We start from the raw sequence: 21,216 nt of genomic DNA on the forward strand, positions 1-21,216 counted from the left end.
GTACTTTATTAGTTTTACGACCGTTGAAGTATTATCGGAATTTGTCAGGGTGTCGAATACATCCAGCAATTCTATTAATTACGCCTGGAATTGGGTCGACTAAATATTCCAAAACTAATAATGAATGGGACCGCGTCCGATGTTCCTAACTCGAGAATAATCTCATATTAAAGCTGGCCCTTATGCAAATCAAAGGCGGTCACTCGGAAGTAATCAGGCGCGGACGGGACCGCAGCGCGCGGCGCGGCGCGGGCACGCTCCGACCGGGGCCGCCGCAAATTGACAGCCGACGCATGCCACCAAATTGATTGTGGCTACACAGACACCTCGTTATAATGCCAATGATGCAGCGTAGACAAATAACGTGCCATCCCCTGAGACTGGACTTCCATTCTTCCAAAACTCAGCGCAATAAATCATTTTAATTTGGTTTTTGCCCTGGAGATCGTATTATGTCCGCCATGCTTAATAAGCTTATAACGATTTTATAGTTTTTGGATTATACTCGTACTATTATTATATAAATATAGGATAGGAATTATGTACCTATTGTCTATTAGCCCAAAGTAATAATAGACAATGTCGATTAACTACTACCGTAATCACACGGTAGCTCGACCTGTAGGTTAACGGAGGAAAATGGAATTTCTAAGTAATTGGGAGTTTTTACTGCAGAGTTTCCACTCAGTCACATCCTCACACTATCCTTATTCTATTAAAAAATCTTATTTAATATTTCTAGTCAGAACAAACTAACTTGGCAGCGATTTTGATAGTACAGACTGTGCAAGTATTATTTTAAACACGAAACTTTTATGAAATGATGACATTTAAATACAATGTGAGTGGTGGTAATTGCTATAACTGTTCCAAATTTTAGGTATCTATGTCAAATGGTCTCTGAGAAAAACGCATTTAACTGATTTGCAAGACCGAAGTGATCCCATAAGTGTTCCGTGAACAAAGTTTTGTACGGAACACTAAAAATACTTTCACAGTCTGTGCTATAAAAATCGTTGCCGAGTTAGCTTGGTCCGGCTTTAATATAATTGCAATTAAGGGCTACTTGCACCAACCATGGAAGAGAGGTCAAAAAAGGCGAGTGGCGTAAGTAACAATTTGAGGCGAAGCCGAAAATTGTTAAGACGCCACGAGAATTTTTGACTCAGTTAAACAACGTTGCATACAATACTTTTTCTACGACAAACCACTTACTTTGAAATAAAATTAACCTGTGTATTTTGTACTTTATTGTTTAACTTATGATTATTCTTTGTCAATATTAAAATACCAAATAATACCTAAATCTTTTCTGTGCATAGGTACCTAACATGGGCAACAGTGATTATAATAAATATATGCAAGTCCAGCAACATATCCCACATATTTAATCTAAGTGCTAGAAAGTTTTGTATTCACGAATGTATACGTATTTGCTTTATCCTCGCCGATGGCACGGCTATTGGAAACTAATCAATTAGTATCACAGTAAGAGGTTTTTTCCCAATGCTCGCTGCGGCGGCGGGCCATGCTCTCTTGGTAATCTATTTGTTTTTCAACTGAAATAAAAAGGCCACTGGAAAAATTCCAAACGTTACTGATTTAATATACATCAATGCTATTGTCAATTTATTTTACGTTTATTAAGTACATATTTGTTTTTAGATTTTTTAATAAATATATGAAAACCAGTCACATGACGGGACCAAGATGATCGTTTATCAAACTCGCGAGCACGCTCTTGTACGGAGCCGAAACCTGGACGTCGTACGCTAATCAGGAACGTCGACTAAACACCTTTCACATGCGCTGTCTTCGGAGTATCCTCAACATCACTTGGAAGGACAGGGTCACTAACGAGAGAGTCCTGGAAATTGCACAGCTTCCTAGCATCACCGCCCTGCTGAAACAGAGGCGCTTGCGGTGGCTTGGGCATGTGCAGCGTATGGATAGCACTCGTTTGCCTAGGCAGATTATGTTGAGCCAGTTTCAAAAGCGCCGCATAGGACGTCCCTTGCTGCGTTTTAAGGACTGCGCCAAACGCAACATGGTCGCTTTTGATATCGATAGGGGCACTTGGGAGGAGCTCGCGTCAGATCGCGATGGATGGAGGGGTACCATCGCGAAAGGACGCGGAATCCACGACAACGTATGGTTCCAAGACCTTGCCCGAAAACGCGCAAAGAGGCAAAATCCACCTAATGTTGCCGACATGGCTCCCTGCTTCAGCTGCCATAAATGCGGTCGCAAATGCCGGTCCCGCATTGGCTTATACAGCCACGAGAGACGTTGTTCCTCGCTAACAGACGCTGCATAAATCATCTGTCAAGATGCTAAAGGCCTGAATGATGTGTCTCACGGAAGTGTTGTTAGATTTCTTTATGCTTAGTTGTGTTTATAGGCATAGAATAAACTAACTGGTTCAAATGAGATGGCCAGAAATATTGGATCATTCAATTACCTAAATTCCTTCTTCCTTCTTCCTCGCGCTATCCCGGCATTTTGCCACGGCTCATGGGAGCCTGGGGTCCGCTTGACAACTAACCCCATGATTTGACGTAGGCACTAGTTTTTACGAAAGCGACTGCCATCTGACCTTCCAACCCAGAGGGGAAACTAGGTCTTATTGGGATTAGTTATTCAATTACCTAAACTATGCACAATTAAGTTCTACTTATCTACCTTCAGATTTTATGAATGAAGTCACGGCGAAATTGACAAAGTGGTTTGTAGTAAACATTTAAGTTTATACGACGTCCCTTGTCACAGCTGTTGCTCGTAATATTCCCATATACGATCAAATTCTTTTAAGAGATCCGTAGATAAAGAACACTGCGTCGGGTGTTTGGGCGGTTTCGGACTTTCACTTATTTGTATGCTTCACCCTTCGCCGGGACGGGGACGTGACTATTCGAGATACATAAACCCTGAGTGAATACGGAAAATAGAAATAAAGTAACATATTCCTTTAGTGGACGGATTGTAGGAAAAAATATGTAGGTTATAATGTTGTTTATCTATAAAAAATATTGTAATAGGTACATGCATTTTAAAATTAAACAATTTCTTAAGCAAAAACGATAAGGGAGGTTATAATTTATTGCTTATCAATTTTATAGTGATAACAGATTATCGGCCTGATTCGAACTTTAAGAGATGTAAAATATTAGGTTTGGGATTCCTTTGTTTGACAAAAATCATTAGTCCTTAGTCCTAATTATGATACCGATTTTTTTTCAGGATTTTCGTAAGGTTAGGTTATAAGTGACGTTTTTGTTTGAAGAAACGTCACTTTTGATACTGACATAATATTTGATCCATAACGTAGGTATATCTTTAACTTCGAATGAGGCCGTATCACTTGGGATCTAACTCCTAACGAACACAGGTACATAAGATGTACGCAATTTTATAGCGGTATAAACAAGTTGAAAATATCCACTAGCATATAAGAATGTAATATGAAGTTGGGCGGGCGGTAATTCCGGTCAGCTCGGAAGCAGCGTCGACAGGCCCTCCTATCGCTTGTCACCGATGGTTACGAGCGAGTCGAGCGACACCGGAACACCCCTTCAATCTCCTCGCACTGCTCAATAGAAATGCCACTGCCGACTAACGATTCTTATTTCGTGGAGATGTTAGGGATAGTTTCTGTATATGTAACATGATGCTGTTATGTGATCGAAAGGGATATTTATTTACAGTTCTTTTTGCGGACAATCTACGTATCTATGATGATGATGATGACGTAGATATACCTACCTAATAATGTACAGTATAAAGTATAGAAAATATAAACAGGTACGTCCATCTTATATATCTCCCTACTGGAATTTGTGATTTATGATTTATTTGTTAGCAAATCTGTCAATAAAATTATAATAATACTTTCAGAGCGATAAAACACAATAGCTTTCCAACCAAGTAAATGATTTGAGAAGACAGAAAACACTGTAAAACACGTTTATTACTGTATTTAAGCGGGTGAACGTTTGCATAATAGAGTATCTTAACTCTGATCACTAATTGAACAAGTGTTTTGAGGCTTACGGGCGCGTAAGTCGAGAGATCTAATTAAAGCACCTGCCGCGGTGCGCCGCGCCGCCGCCGCGCTCGAGCCCCGCTCCGGCCCATTATCACGCCCCCACTTCCTATTAGCATTGTCTCCTTGAGGGCGATACTTATCTTTATTTAAATTCACTTCTTGGTAATTGGGTTGACGAGTAGACAACGTGATTTGCATTGATGAAAATTGGCCAGTGTACCCGGTTTCAGTAGCACTCGTCGGTTAATTTGTTTATATTACATTTATACGATGAAAACGATTTAATCAGCGATATGGTTTTACGGAAAGTCTCGTAGCTTGTTAATTTAATACGACATTTGGTTAAAATTGATTAGAGGTAGACCAAGATAAGTCTATAATAATTCAACATGGTATATTTATCAATGTTACAAATTGAATTAAAAGAAGTCTAAACGAAAAGCTCGACCTCATTAAATAGGTACTTCCAATTCGTGGCGTAGCGATGACGTCATGTTAGCACTTGTATCATTTTTTGATAGCTCTGTGGTGGTACAGTCAAAGAGGACGCGCTTGGTTATTTCTCATTACGGAACACGCGATAAAATCACACAGAGTCGTTGCCTCATTAAAATCTTCTGGTACGCGCATCTGCGAGCCTTTTGTAAAGGCGGCAGCGCGACGCTCTCGACGCCTTTCACGTGTCATTTGGGGCACAATGCCGTGCGGCGGGCTTCCCTCGCATGGCGCGGCGGCAGCACGGTGCTGCGCCGCGGCTGCGATACATGGCGCCTTCCCAGCGACGCGACATGACTCGTGGCTAGGGTTACCAGATGACAAGAATTTTCCTGACATGTCAGGAATTTTAGCCTTTTGTCAGGAATGGGGACGGAACACGACAATGTCAGGAATTTTTTGAATTGATAGACTTATAAAGTACCTTTTTATTTACTTAAATTAATACAAATAATAAACTTGATAAAACTTAAATTAATAAAACGTGGCTATCGGCTCAATCGGGTGGCCATCGCTAACGGCTAGACCCCCTCCCCCCTAGACCTAGAAAAATATGTATGTCAGGAAAAATATTCGGAAATCAGGAATTTTGTCAGGAAATTCTAAATTTGTATCTGGTAACCCTACTCGTGGCTCGTAGCCTGACAACAATGCGCTCAACGATATGATATGCAATTTTGAGCAGAGTTGCCTTCATGTCAGCGCGCTCTTTTACCAGATTATTATATTATATCGCAACCTCATTGACACTTAACTGCATACGTAAAGTAAAATCATCGTACAAGATTGAAAGTAAATCAAACGTCAACAAACAATTGGAAATGTCTACAATAGGCACGGACTTTATTTTTATTCAGCGAACACCGAGCAAACCATAATTAACAAGATAGTTCCTTCCAACATTGAGGCCAAGTTCCAGTTTGTCGCAAACTCTAACTAAGGGAGCAACTGAAAAGTTTTAGGTAGCTACTAATTTAATTGAAAGAACATTTCAGGAAGTAGCTCATACAAGTTTCAGGAAATATTTCAGAAGGATTTATATTATGATTTTTTATTGTTTTAAACGTTGTTCTAATTATTGTTAATAATAAATGCATTCTCGTTGCGATATTTATGAGAATATTCTGTATGAACATAAAAACATGGCTAAATTTAAGAAAAATTGTAGCATACATAACTTTAACATGTCAAAAACAATATAAAAAAAATACTTACTATACTTAAACTAACTAAACTTATTTAAATATTTGTTTCTGAGTCATGGTTGTTTTCTATGTATTTATATATATATATAATTATATTATATATATCGTTGTCTGAGTACCCACAACACAAGCTTTCTTGAGCTTACCGTGGGGCTTAGTTAATTTATGTAAAAAAAATGTGCTGTAATATTTATATATTTATTTATTTATTTAACTTAAAATTACTAGGCATTAATCGAAACTAAGCACATGTATAAAACTCAATCTAAAAAAGTACGGGGTGACAAGGTTCCGAAGATGCTGACAGCGTTATCCCACTGAACTGCGAGACTGATGCGTTGAGCGAGGTAATTGCCAGCTTTCCCGTCCCCAGTTGCGTCTCTGAGTCTTTTCGAAGGGAACTAAACTTTATTCGGCACCGAAACACTGTACTATTTCCCTACTGTTTGATCGGTTTGATGATAACAATAAATATATTTGGCCGTAGACAATCTGAGCGTAACGAGCATTCCTTAGGGCTGCAAAGCTTAAAGGCTGTACATCTTCGGAATTAAACGAACATTTAGGTACAATACGGCGGTTCAATATTTAGCGGTGGGTTCACTTTGCATATTCACAAGGCGGTCGGCGGGTTGCCGCTCACCGTTCACCTACCGACTTGGAATGGAAATGCGGCCCATTAGCCGCACTGGCCGTGTGCTCCCATCGCGTACCGAGTCAATGCTCCTATGAACCAGTGGAAATGTGCGCTAGACGTCTGTACCAACTATGCGTAATTGGAAAAATCGCTTATACATTTTTGTGAGCCTTCAGCTTGCTAGGTGTTCTCGGTAAGCGATTGTAATGATATTCGTATGTTATAATCACTTACATAGCGCGAGTAAGTCCAACGCTTGGCTTATCCAGTATAAATGCAACCTTGAGATTGTAAAAAACTGAGTAATCTAAAAGTACACTAATATTGGTTGGCGCACGAATTGCTTGTGCTCGGTAAATAAATGGAATAACACGTCCCGTGCGGTGCCTGTGCTCACTTCCAAAGCCGCTGTCTTCAACCAATTATTTGCTCTTTTAAACTATACGCTCGTCACCTCTAATTAAAGTTCCGTTTTGCCTAATCGCATTATCCTTTTTGCCGAGAATGTGATAGTTATTGTAATTAGGTAGGTAAGTATAGGTAGCTACTAAACGAAGCATCCCAAATTAACGAGCGTAACTAGGTAATTTTCTTAAATCCAGTTCGAAACTGGTTACAAAAACAGTTCCTGAATACTTATTACCATACGTCGGACTCCAGCGGGCATTTTCGTGGCATGTCAGAATGATAGGTAAGGTTCGCAAATCAATCAATTCACTTTCGAGTATTTGTACTTAGTATTTGGTACCTAGTATTTATAATGTGAAATTCCAAATATCATAGCAACTAACTGCTGTAAACACACTAAATAAATAAAGCACACATTGATAATTGTATAATGTTTATTTTGATATAGGTACACTTACAGTAGTAGGTACAGCAGCATCCAATCTTATAAGGCTCCAACCAAACTTATTGTGGGCTCACACCCGTAATCAAAACTTATATGGGCTCACACCCGTAATCAAAACTTATACGGGCTCACACCCGGACAAAACTTATAGCGGGCTCACACCCGGACAAAACTTATAACGGGCTCACACCCGGACAAAACTTATAACGGGCTCACACCCGATCAAACTTATATAACGAGGGCTCACACCCAGCAATAATCCTAATTGGGCTCACACCCAACCTAACTAACAATGGCACACATTACACTCACAGACTCAATGGATCGACTTACTAGAAATAAATCATAAATCTCGAATGGCCACTCGGCCTACTAAACTTATTAATCGTGCACGTCCGTACGGCTCAACCGCTAGAACCAGAATGGCCGCCGCATGGCGGATGGACACCTGCCTTTACCTTGAGAACCCCGCATAGTTGTCAGAATGGTCGATACACTTACTCTTTAATTTGTCATTTTACATAAAGTTGCATTTATTAATTCAAAATAAGGTGTTAAATAACGAAAATGATAATTATAATTTGGAAAACCTTACACTGCGTTATTCATAAACGTACTTGGACTACACGTAATAGTCAAAATGGCGAAAAAGTTCGTTTGGCTTTATCCGTCACTCAGACAATTGCAGCTGTGAGAAAGGAACAAAACAAATGAGTTAACTGGGCATGTCAAGTTCTATGAACACAGCTATGTTACAAATACTAGGTACATTATAATACTCGTAAGTTAAGATTTTTTTGTAAACCTTACCTTGCCCTCAAACTGCCCTCTGTAGTCCGACGTATGCTTATTACCTATGTACTTTAATGTCTAATTCTTAGTGATTTTATAAAAAGCCTCAAGTACAATGAATGGTGTTCGCTTTGTAATATTTAAATTACAAAAACTGATTTCATTGATTTTGAGTATAATAATAAATAAATTAAAGACTACTGATCTACAATAACTTGACTGAGTATTTCATCTTCATTTGTCTTCTTAAATGGTGTTATGTAACTAACTTTTCGATTACACGATATTTTATAACCACGAGTAAAATTGTATTCCAAGACATTCAAATATTTATAAGTAGGTAGGTACACTACGAGTATCTCATATACCTCGGTAAACTATAGGACCGATCTATATTTTATCGTATCCATACAACCCAATCCATACGGGAGGAAAATTTAATGCTGAATACTATATGTGGAGCAAGCAATATTTCAATAGCAATGTAATGTACCTTCCCGGAATACCTAGGACTCGTTACATAACTGTTTGATTTATGAACAATGCCGATACGAATAATGTTCCATTGTATCCCACTTATATTATTAATATAATTAAAGGGTAAATTTGTTAAGCCTGCAGGGGTCACGGCACTGGCGTTTGCTTGGTTTAACTTCTACAGTCAGGTTGTAAAAACGTAAAAAAATAGAGAGCAAAAACGAAGTGAAGAGAAGTCTCGGATGCTTGCAACACGTCGCCGGGTGCAAATGTACGCGAGCATCGTGATCGTTTGCCTTGGTTGTTCCTTGAAAACAAATACAGAAACTGGGAATTGACTTGGTTAAATAGGTACGTGCATTTTAACTTTGTAATCAAATACGAAATTGTATTAGCTATTCAATTCTAAAATTGAATTAGATATTTTTTTATTTGTCATTAACCTTATTAAATATAAATAAGTAAGTATAATAGATCTAGCTTGGTGATTTATACGGCAATAATGGCAATATGTGTTACAATCACAAAGTGCACTATCCTATAGTAGATTAGATCAGCCGGCCTAGCCAAGGTTACAATCGCTATCGCTTCGACAACGAAAAGCATTATGTCTCTCTATCACTCTTCCATATTAGTGTGACAGTGACAGTTGCGTTTCGATCGCTACGAAGCGTAAGCGATTGGCGTCTTGGCTACGCGGCCAGTAGTATATTCGCAATCATGCATTTACTCAGACTGCGGCGGAAAGCAGCCGCGGTGGCATTGCGACTCCGCGCACGATTCCATGACGCGGCGTCTCTGAGGAATCAGCGCCCCTGCTCCCCACTACTTTACTTGTGTACTCTCCTGTTTCACTTAACTCGGCAAATATAAAGCTCTACTAATGAATAGAATTTAATGCTCGCTGCGATATAGTCTTTATGAAATAAAATGGATCTCACTCAGTTCGCTTACAGATTCCGGAGAAAATAACTACAGCACAATATTTAAATGCGAAAAAGCCACTCTCAGTGACGCGGTGAAGCAAATGGAGCAGAATATCAATCTAGAGACAACCGTGACTGAGCGCTTTCTTTCCCTGTGAAAGAAAATCTGTTGTGTTAGATACCTTTGATAGTAGAACACACTGTTAGTATGTAGATCTATGCTTAGTGAGTGCAGTTACGTTTTCTGTCGTCGGCAGCGGATCGTTATCTGTTTCCACTGAAGGAAACTGGCTTTTCTGCGAAGAGCCCCCACGGTTTCGTCGGCCTCCCCCCGCTCGACTTCTTTTTGCGTTATTTCATTTTTCTTTGCTAACGTGCACCTGCTAGTTAGCCGCCGCGGGCTCTCATTGCTCCTGCAATGTTAACTGGACTTCTCCTTGTATCGTTGTAAAATATATCTTTTGATATAAATCATAAATCGATTGGAGATATGCTTGTTTGCGCTTATTATTTGGGCACATCTAAAATAATATTTATTTTTACATTTTATGAAAAAATACCAGTGGTTTATTATCCTAACAGCGACTTACTTATTTTAGAACCATTTTGTAGCACTTGCCAAATAGTTTCAACTAGAAAACTAAACAGTGCGCGGATATAGAAGTTTAATGCCCGCCGTCATTGCAATAGATGGTGTTCGCAGGAGCTTCCGCATAGCTTCCTGATACATTTGTATTCCTTACAGACAAGTAATCAATATCCGTTTGTCACGACTGAATAGCGCTGTCCTCGGTCTGCGACAACTTTTCCTTCGAAGCGACTCTGAGCTGCGCCAGCGCAATCACGACTAGCGGCGCGATTCGAGAAATGAATTAGAGATTCACTAGATGTGAAATAGTAAAGATATGTGAAGTTCCATGGCAAAAGGTACCTTATGGCGGCTGGCGCTTATGTCGCATAGCGCATAATATTGGAGTTGCGTTAATAATCGCCAACCGCCATAAGGTACCTTTACCACATTAAGGTTACCTTATGGACGTCACATATCTTTACTATTTCATACCTTATGAATCTTTAATTCATTTCCCGAATCGCGCCGTGAGATTCAATCGAAAAAATACTCAATACTTATAATTATTACCTCTATAATCAGAATACGAGTCGCGACCCAAATTATTAGCAAAAGATCTTGTTCTTATAGCATTTTTTAAGTTGTTAATACTATTTCCATCAACTCGATGCGATTCTCATTCTGGTAGCATTTACACATCGATACACGCTAGCGAGACAATATGATATTCTGATATCGCGAAAAAATAAAGCTGGTGTGGCGACATCACGCGTATGAAATAAAATAACAACGGCAGCATGGTGAGGATGGGGCTTGATACATATTTGAATACATTACCGAGCACGCAGATAATGCCGACAACATGCTGGTATTCATAATGCCTACTCGAACTCTACGTGAATACAGATACAACGACATGTCTCGGCGACATGACTTCATTATGCGATATGCGATCAACTCAATCTAGACAGGAGATGGAAATTTAAATGCTAATCTGATATGAGTAACGTTATTGCCAATTATGTTTAACTAAATAAAAAAAATGTACACAATATTTTTATTATTTCATATGGTTCATTTTAATATATCGCTCGAATGGCCCTCTTCAGAAAACGTTATTTATCTCTGAAGCACTGCCCCATAGTAAAATACCATAAATAAGACGTGCTATGGCTATGGAAGTAACTAAAATAAACTAATCGAGCTATTAGTAATAATTGTATGACAATCAAACAAAATAATACTCTAATAAGATGTCTGAACATAACACTTGAGTACAAATAGAGTTTACTCGAGTAACCATGTACTAAGGTTAAAAAGTAAATGGGAAAGTGACCATGGCGAGACGTCGAATGCCCAAGGCTGGAATCCAACCTTTTTTTTTTCTTCCTCCTTAATTTGCATTCGCGGTAGATGTCTAAACCGTTCTGCTATCTAGGTCATGCATTAGCATGAATTTTTCTTAACATATATGTACCTAATTCCTTAAGTACGACAGTAGTACATAATTTAATTTCCAATGAATAGATTAAAATATTTGTATTAAATCAAGTACATCATCATCATCATCTCAGCCATAAGACGTCCACTGCTGAACATAGGCCTCCCCCTTGGACCTCCATACGTGCCGGTTGGAAGCGACCCGCATCCAGCGTCTTCCGGCGACCTTAACAAGATCGTCTGTCCATCTTGTGGGTGGACGTCCTACGCTGCGCTTGCTAGTCCGTGGTCTCCACTCGAGCACTTTACGACCCCATCGGCCATCTTCTCTGCGTGCAATGTGGCCTGCCCATTGCCACTTCAGCTTGCTAATCCGGTGGGCTATGTCGGTGACTTTAGTTCGTCTACGTTCGTTAAATCAAGTACGTCTAAGAATTATTCCTTACTCGTTACAAATAAATATTAACTTTACACAACGTTATTGGAAATGGTGCAAGCTGTAGGTTTCAAGAACCTTGCAATCAGTTTACAGTTGCATGATGAAAAGGTAGGAAAACACTTCTACGCGCATTCAATGCGCTTGAGAGTGCCCAAGCCGCGACCGATACCTTTGAAACTCCTAGCTTGCTATCTGATTTGCTGGTTTCGCATTTTAATTTGCTTTTTTAAAGTTGAAAGAACTTTTTGCCAAGTAGCTTGATTCTATTTCTTTCCGGTGAAAAAATATTTTTTCAAATGCGAGTACTTAGTCGGTTTCTAGCTCAAAGGTACCTAAGACTTAATGTAATGAAGACACATAAATTAATTATATCCCATGCAAAACCAATTTGTCTGGATTAGATAAACTTTAAATTACTGCTATATTAATGTGATAAGTACTTTTTTTATTTACAATCATGTAATATTTATTTATGGATCCGAATTCCGAAAATCGTCGATGTTATACCGATTCGCGTACTGTAATCGTGCAATTAATAAAATTGAGTTAACCCCTAACATCGTTTGGATTATTTAATAATGAAGGTATGCGAGGTATGTACACACTGTTGAAACACAATAATATTAAATATTAATTAAAATATCAAGCCAAAATTGTTCAATGAGCAACGATAATTATCCAGCAATATATTTACAAGTACATTTACACCTGTATGTATGTAATTATGTAAATGTAAGTTTTGTTTTTAATTTTACACTAAGTGTCGGTTGCACCAAACCGTATGTCGTGATGTTGATCAGTCTGTTAATTGTGGTTGGTGCAACTGGCCCTAAGTACACGATTATAATGTTAAGATCTTTTTACTTGCTGTTGCTGCTTTTAAAAAAAAACTTAATATTAAGTTAATAGAAGAATAGATTTTTTTAAACACTGATTTCATTTAACTAGTGGTAGTTATTGTGTAGATACCTTAGGGGACAATTAGTTTCCAGGGCCCAGGCAGTGTCAACAAAGATGTTGTGCAACAATGTTGCTAGTAGTTAATAGGGAAGGATGACAAGCCGCGGACTCTATATCCGCAACAAAGAACTCCTCACAAAAGCAACTATTTGTCTCGGCTCGCGCGGGCGGTAAGGATGTTAAGCCTTTGCAGTTTAGCTTTTTGGCTTCTTATTCAGTTAACATATGCTTCCCGTCAAGTATATTTAACATTAATCTTGTACTATTTGGTTTATTTATAGGTAGGTATTTAATAACTTTTTAAGAATTGCGGTAAGGTGTGCGCGTAATGTGAGTTTCATAAAACTCATTTAGATGGATCAAGACCTTGCATGCAATATTCAGTACATTGCTAACTACATACGAGTATTAGGTGCAACTAATTCAGTCGATTGACCATATACCGCAATGTACCTAACGAAAATCACATGCAAGTTCTTGACCCGTCTATGGGGCTTTATAAATACATACCTAATAATACAAGAAAGCGCCAACATCATTTAGAGCAAACGAGAGAAAGAGAAAATGTTACTTCTATTCATACGCATTCTCCACTTAAAGCGCCCGGTTGTTTTATGCGATAAACGCAGCCGTGAACGCGTGCGATCGACGGAGTGTAGGAAAAATGACAATGCGCTTACCGCTGCGTTTACCGAGGAAAATAATGTATGTGACCATTAGATTATCTGATGTAAAATAATAGAACGCTTAATACATATATTTTTTTTTTAATTTGTCAATAAGTGATACTGAAAGGTTGATCACTTAAGCGATGTTTCGAGTTCTGGCTAAGAACGGATGTGGCGATTAGACAGCGCCAAGCTGCCACCTGGCGAGGGTCCTCCACGGCTGAGAGGTCCTTGAGACGAGCCCTCGCGACATTTCGACAAACATCCCCAACAAACAAGCTAAACAACTCTTCGATTATATTCGGTACTAAATTGCTGTTGAAAAACATATTTAGAATTTCAGTATTTCTCAATAAAAAATAAGTAAATAACGCATGCGTACATATATTATTATTATCTTATTAGAAAGGCCGAGACAGGTTGCCTCCAGAAACTCGCGAACTAAATTGACATGAGTTTGACAAATAAAATGATACCAGGAATAGCAAAGAAAAAATAGTCAGGGGTATATGTCGATAAAATGATATCGATAAGTAAGATGCACCCATACCCATACCCATGTGATAATTAATTATAAAGGGATCATAAACGATTTCGACTTGTATGAATGCGACGAGAAAAGTGGTTGATTCGATTGTAAGATTGTGACGTTACCAATCAAATCAGGAGGTGCGGATGTGAAACTGACAAATTTCAATGTTAAGACGAAACAGGAGCTGATTTTAGGTAAATATACACATCTCGCTAACGGAAGCGGCTCCTATAACTAGTGCGATAAGAACAAGGCGAAAAATCCTTCTTAAAAATCTCTAACATCGAGGTTTTGTACTCGAGTGTTTCCTCCTCCAAAACTTAACCAATCGTAACCAAATTTGGAAATCTAAATGATTATGAAATTATCTGTGCCGGACCGTTTTGCTTTTTTTGGCTAATTGATATCCGTTTTGAATACTACGTCTCTCATTGCGGCATAGTCAAAGAGTCCATTTTTGAAAGGCTCTAGGGCCTTAAATAACAAAAATATCAAAAAAAAGCAAAACGGTCCGACAAATCATTGCTCTAGCATCAAAACCCACGGAGGAAACAGTCGAGTACGTTTGTATGGAGATATGACCACTCCTGTTGGCTCTTAATACGCAGGTTTGGGGCAAGTTGTTTATATCAAGAGCTCGCGGTTGTCGCCATAAATCTAAAATTGGTGATTTAATTTTATACAATGTGACCGGTAGATGAGATTGGTCGATAATTAAAGTTAGACCAAGAAAAGTCTGCAGCGATTTTGATAGCCCACGCAGTGCAACTGTTATTTAATACGTCATAATTTCATAGAATTTTGACGTATAAAATAATACTTACACTGCGTGGGCTATTAAAATCGCTGCAGACTTTTTTGGTCTAACTGTATTTAAATTCTGACCTAATCTTATTTTCCCTTCTGGGTCGGCCTTATTTGTATTTTGAGCCAAAATCACTGTTTCTATGTTATCACCTACAACTTGTTACTCTAGCTGTAAGTATTCCTAACAAATAAAATAAATATAATAAAATATTTATTTAGTTACCTACAAAATGTTTATCCAGTATTTATTACTATAAAATTGCACAATTTTCGAAATACCAAGTAACATTTGTAAAATAATTTAAATTACTTAAAGATACATTTTAACTGACCGCGCAACAGTAGCGCCGCTAGCGGTGGATTCTCGCGATATTCTCTAATTCAAACTTTTTTGAAAATATCGATACGAACAGCACTGGCCAAACTGTGGTATCATTTGTGCATATTGACCTGTCAATTTAGTTCGCTTGTTTCTGGAGGCAACCTAGCCAGGCAAGTGAGATATCAAAGATGTAGATCAATTTATAGTATGTATTTTCTCAAAATTTGCGTGCAATTTCAATCTAGAAACTAAAAATAACATTAAATTTAAATGTACGGCACGTCTCGTTAAAGTGCCACAACAAGATGTTTTACAGCTTAATACTTCAAAGGTGACTACTATATTATATTTGATTTTCACCTGACTGAAAAAACATAATACTAAAAGTGTGCTTAACCTTCACAAACAAGATTACTAGCATTCCCTTAAAATTTACAAGATCCAAATCCTTTAAGAGTCGACAGATTTTCATAAACACTTGAAAAATGCAGGTGAAAACAGATTCAACTGGGACAATGCACAAAATCATCACGAATCGCTCCGGCGTGAGTGAACGTGTTAATAGTACCTCGCCGGCAAAAGCGAGGCGAATAATTAGAAATGTTCAGGCGCAGCGGCCGCGAGTGATTGATGTAGTGGAAGCACTGCGGCCCGCGGGCCCCCGCCTCTGCGACGACTTGGAGACATTAAAGAATATTTAAATTGTAAATTACTCTCCTGTACTGAATACCTATTTGGCAAACTTTGCCCGTCAAAACGCTCAGTACCTACATATTTACTAATTGTCTTAGGGCCACTTGCACCAATGACTAACCCGGGGTTAACCGGTTAAACTTGAAGTTACCATGGTTTCCAGTACAATTTGATACTGGGTTAACAGTTTAACCGGTTAACCCCGGCTTAGTGGGATGGTGCAAGTGGCCCTTAGGGTTTATTTTTTCCATATTTTTTACCGTTGACCATTGTACTCTTTTCCTTGTACTACGTAGGTACTATTTCCTCTACTTCTACAACAGCAACTGGTCATGAACTCCATCAGAATAGTATTTTTAAGGAAGGTTATTTAGTTACTTATTAACCCATTCAAAAGATGCATACCTTTACAGGGGTTGTCCAATAGTAACCGAATAATACAGAAACATTGTAATAAACTTCCGAAGTGAATGGGACAAAACTTGATGGTGATAACAATATGGCTCATAGAAACATGAATATAACAAACTAAAGAACTGGCCGGCTGATTGAATCATCCGGCGTTCTTTGTCATAAATCCGACAACGGCCACGGCTAGCCATCCAACAATGCGTCCTGAAATCGTTTCATTTCTCATTTTGTTACTCTCCCCTTTAATCTCGCATCCGTAGAAAAGTGGATAAACGTTGCAAAGGGGCATTGCATTGCAGGCAAGCGGCTGATTAATGTATTGTTCAATTGCAAGTCTGTACGCTGTTATTATCGCTAATATTAAATTAGTTGAAGTCGTATTCGCTCAATTAACATGAGCTTTTATTTATTTATTTATTTAAACTTTATTGCACAAAGTATAAACAAAAATGTACAAATGGCGGACTTAATGCCAAATGGCATTCTGTTAGAAAAATAAATTTTTTTATTGTTGTCTATGCTCCTTCCTTATAAAAAGCTAGGTGACCATAGACTAATTCTCTTTTCACATCTATAGCGCCTTAAGATGTAAGTCACCTGTGTCGTCCTAAATAATTTTAATTTAATCCTCAACTCCGAATTCAGTAATTTACAGTCGTTGTGTGATATTAACATTCTACCATGATATAATAATAAATTGTGCATGACAGAGGATTGTTTAATTTGTGTCCGCCACCATTAGAGAAAACCTTCCTGTGCATTCGACTTTGCTGAAAGGTTAGTGGTCCAGACAATGAAGGTTACTGTTTTATCCCAGGAAGGGTTTAGAAATTAGAATAACAGGTCCTGTGTGTGCTCGATAAGAATAAAACTTGATTGTTGTCGACTTAGACGAGCATGCGGGAAAATAACCTCAAAATGGCGGAATCACAAATTCAATCATCTCTGCTACGTCAATGTCAATCGGAAGATGAGATGGACTGACGAGTTAATGCTAACTATGCTGTTATCGTTAGAAGATTTGTGGAATTGCGTCGATGGCTACGACACGAACGGCGGCGACAATGCGAGGGCACCGGCGTGCATCTACCCTTTTCCATTCAACCGATTTGTATCAGCTAATAAGAAATTGTATGATTGTACGAAATCTAAGGACGACTGTAGAAAGCTCGCTGACGCCTTTGAAGACTACAGACTACAGGAAAGTACTCCTACTTCGAAAGTCACACCGAGTTGAGTACCACAATTGTACCTGCGTATCTGTCTACACTGAAGGTGTGATGAAGCTCGTCGCCCGGCGTGCTGATATAGGGAAGAATGTAGAGGATGACGAGGCAGCCGACATGTTGCTCTCCAGTTTGCCAGAAATTGTTCTAGTGTCCGGTTTGGAAACTGCTGGATTTACAAACACACTTACTATTGAGATTGTCTATGCATTTCCTTTACAAGAAGACCATCGAATGAGCAACGTTCAAACTGACTATGATATTTCATCAGCATATTTGATCAAGGAGAAGATTACCAAGCTTTTATGCTCGTGTTGCAAGCGCAATGGAAAAGCGGCCCGCAGATGTTTTGTGAAGAGGAAGCGTGAGGGAGCAATAGCGAATACAGAAGATAAAGAAGATAACGCACTGTGTGCTGCGGCTAACTTAGCTTGTCCCTGTCAAGATGTCATCGTGGCTCGTGGCGCGATTGTTCTCCTAGCTAGTAGTCATGAAGTTCTTCAAGAATATAATAAGAAGGCATATTTGATATCTGTTGCTAGTGGAGAACTGCTTATCGGTGAGCTTGTAGGTAAAGTTTCCCTTAGTAAGAAAACTTGTTTATACAATGTCATTTTTGTGCCACAGCTGGCCAGTAATTTATTTTCAGTTATTCAAGTCCCCGTAAAACATAGTATTGTTGTCAATGTTAAAATACACTGTAGGATTTATAATCAAATTTTATGTAAAATCACAGGCAACTGTTTCTTATCTACTTACAAAAGTAATGGGCTTTACAGTCTAAAATTGCAAGTGCAGCCCATTCCCGAATCAGGTCACTCAGCGTCCCTTCGCTCTAGGCAGGGACTACAGAGTGCCAATGCTGCTGTTCCCGCGCCAATGCATTTATGGTATAGTGTAGGCGTCTTGGGCTTCTGCATCGTGATGGTTTGTATGTCCTGGGTGGTGGAATTCAGTGTTGGTGTCGTTTTTCAGTATGAACACGATGTGCCAAGCAGCTGCGTACCGTGTCTTACTGGGAAGATGTCTGTGACATCTGTTCCCAGGCTGTGCATTGGATGTGCTGCTAAACCACTGGAACTGACCCACAGTGACTTGTTGACCAGATGCAAGTCGGCACTCGGAATGGAGCCCGCTTCTTGCTGACATTCTCTGATGACTGAGCCAGGAGGAGCTTTGGTCATCTTATGAAGAATAAAGATGTAAGTTCCCTTTTTTATTGATTTGGTAGAGAAACATACTGATTTACATATTAAAATCTGATGCAGTGATTATGGGACAGAATACTGTAACAATGACTTGTAAAGTTTTTTTCTTAAATTTCATGGTATGGTATAGGTAATTCACCTTGGCGATGGACTATTTTTGGAGCATTTTTATTTTAATGAAAGCTAGAACTATTTTGCAGGAATGTTGTTTGATTGATCATTACAGGGGCGATGCTGTAATGACAGTAGTCTGTTCCCCAGTAGATCGTTTTCAAATAAAATACCTTAATGTGAATGGACTGGATCAAATTTATTTGAGTCACTGGTGTGTCTGGCTGAATAACATTTTCCGTGTACCAAGAAATTATGTTTGTTGGTTATGGTGAAAATGTGTAAAAGCAAATACAAATATATATAGTGTAATTGATCCCAACCATTATCACAAAGTTTTTTTTTTACCTGTAGCTTTCTTAGAGGATAAATTTATGGACAAGACACCAGTTGTGAGGCGTGTGTAAGAGCATTTTACTGTACATGATCATTTAAAATTTTATAAAGTTTGATAATGCATTATTATTTTATTTTTACAAATGAATGATGAGCAATTTTAAATGATTTAAATAATTATGATCATGTAGTAAATGATAACTGTGATAATAGTGATAATGACAACTGTGATATTAGTAATATTCTAACATAATCTCTAAAAATGTTTCAGATGCGGTAGTAACGCCAGATGTGCAGTCTCCGCTCTCTGATCAGTTCCTGTCGCTCGATGAAGATGGTGGTGATGAGGGTGACGTGAACCTGCAATTCAGACACTCCATCCTCTCTGCCTGACCCTTCATTTTGAGGAGGAGAGTCGATTACATTGGTCACTGCCGATGCGTCGATGTCTTGCCCCCGTTCGCAGTACGAGAGGTATTTTCTCAGAGAAGGTAATTGTTTGTTAACTGTTGTCACTATTAGTTATCAAACTGAACCACTAATAAACATACACTGAGGCTATCAGTTTTTCCTTTTAAAACATGAGTGGCTTACCTGCTAATATGTATTTTATTGTAGCAGGGCCAAAGTTTTATTTTTTTTATTTTCCCGCAAGTCGACGTCTAGCGCCTATTTTGCGTGACGCGCTTTGGTAATTTAACAAGTAAGAAATCATGTATGGGAACTGGTAGACCGGGCTATGAAATTAAGTGGGTTCTTATTAGAATTTGCAGGTAATTTGTTGAGCTGTTAGATATAAAGTTCATTTTGTTGCCTGTGGTTACAGTCAAAAGTAGGGTAAAGTTTTTTTTTGTTTTGGATATCAATATGCCAATTGTAAGACATTAAACCCTCAGACTTTTGCTTAGTATTTCAAATCAGCCGGCGCTACGTTATGGTTCGTATAGACGTTACATTTTTTTTTTAACGGTAATTTTTGATGAACCATCTACCTATATGGAGCAACCAGCTGGTTATGAAATAATATTAAAGTATGTTTACTGAAAAAAAAGCATCGACGGCTTGAAGCAAGCATGTCATGTAAAATGTAAAAGTTTACAGTTTTAAATGAAAATGGCTGCAAACAAAGTTATTGCGAGCCTTATGTTTATGTTAAGATAACCAAAGATGAATCTATTATCATTATTATGTCTTAGCATGATTTGTATAATTTCGTTATGGCTGTAAACAAAGTATAATGTGAGCCTTATCTCTATGCTAAGAAATAACAAAGGTTTAAATATTTTTCTTAGCATTTGTATCTATCAACGGCTGTATTAATGAACTGCTTTCATTTTTAAAGACTAACTTTGAAATTCAATTTTAAAGGATGTTTAAGGATTGTCTTGGTATGAAAGTAACTGTAACATATAATATCACTGTATTAGATCAGTTTCATAAGGCGCATTTTGGCTAAATTTTACATGAGTAATTGTGAATCTGTATCTACTCTATTGCCAGTAAACTGCAAGCTGGATGAATCTGATAAGCTGTATTTACAAGATGAGTAATTTTAATCCAGACAGCTTTTAGAGCCACTTATGTACTTATTACTACTGTGCACCCACTCGGATGTATCTTACGCTTGCAGTCAGCTGATTTTGTATAGTACAGTCAGCAATGTTTTTCGACTAGAGTCATTGGCATGTCGCTAAACGGGTTCTTAAATATTTAGCTGGAATTCTAAATTATGGTCTTTGTTTTCAAAGAAGTAATGATTTAGATAATGTAGCTTATGCCAATAGTGATTAAGCAGATGACTGGTTAGATCGCAGATATACTGGCTATGTTATGAATTGGTGAATATGTGAATTTGAGTATATTGCCATGTATGTAAAGATATCTGTTTTGTTAAGAATTTCTTGTCCGAAATAATTGACAAACATTTTGATGTTATCATGTACATATTAATGACAGTGCTCATAAGTTGTTATTAGACTTAGAATATTCCCATAATAAAAGAACTTGACATATTGTTTTGCGATACAGGATAATAATTAATGTTTTTGTATTTATCTACAAA

The 21,216-nt window shown here is 38.2% G+C and overlaps 2 protein-coding genes across 4 annotated transcripts in view; one reads left to right on the forward strand and one right to left on the reverse strand.

Moving 5' to 3' along the window:
* LOC134680091 (lachesin-like) overlaps window positions 1–21,216 on the reverse strand; it is a 110,443-nt gene that overhangs the window by 25,912 nt on the left and 63,315 nt on the right. The gene's annotated exons all lie outside the window — the stretch shown is intronic.
* Window positions 16,783–20,617, forward strand: LOC134680530 (uncharacterized). 3 transcript variants are annotated; one of them, XR_010100462.1, is made up of 3 exons: window positions 16,783–18,070; window positions 18,475–18,701; window positions 19,426–20,617. XR_010100462.1 is itself a non-coding variant. In XM_063539650.1 (3 exons), exons 1-2 carry the CDS (start codon window positions 17,311–17,313, stop codon window positions 18,643–18,645), a joined length of 927 nt encoding a protein of 308 aa, XP_063395720.1. In that variant the 5' UTR covers window positions 16,783–17,310; the 3' UTR covers window positions 18,646–18,701; window positions 19,426–20,617. The 3 variants fall into 3 exon arrangements, 1 of the variants encoding a protein (XP_063395720.1); XM_063539650.1 differs by having other exon boundaries at window positions 16,783–18,066; XR_010100463.1 differs by having other exon boundaries at window positions 16,784–18,058.

This window comes from Cydia fagiglandana, chromosome 3 (genome assembly GCF_963556715.1).
Source record: "Cydia fagiglandana chromosome 3, ilCydFagi1.1, whole genome shotgun sequence".
Classification (NCBI taxonomy): Eukaryota; Metazoa; Arthropoda; class Insecta; order Lepidoptera; family Tortricidae; genus Cydia; species Cydia fagiglandana.

Coding starts and splice junctions, on each gene's coding strand:
- LOC134680530 (XM_063539650.1), top strand. CDS start 17,311: ATGGCTACGACACGAACGGCGGCGACAATGCGAGGGCACCGGCGTGCA. Junction 18,067..18,474: donor AACTGCTTATCGGTGAGCTT/GTAGGTAAAGTT, acceptor GTCGTTTTTCAG/TATGAACACGATGTGCCAAG.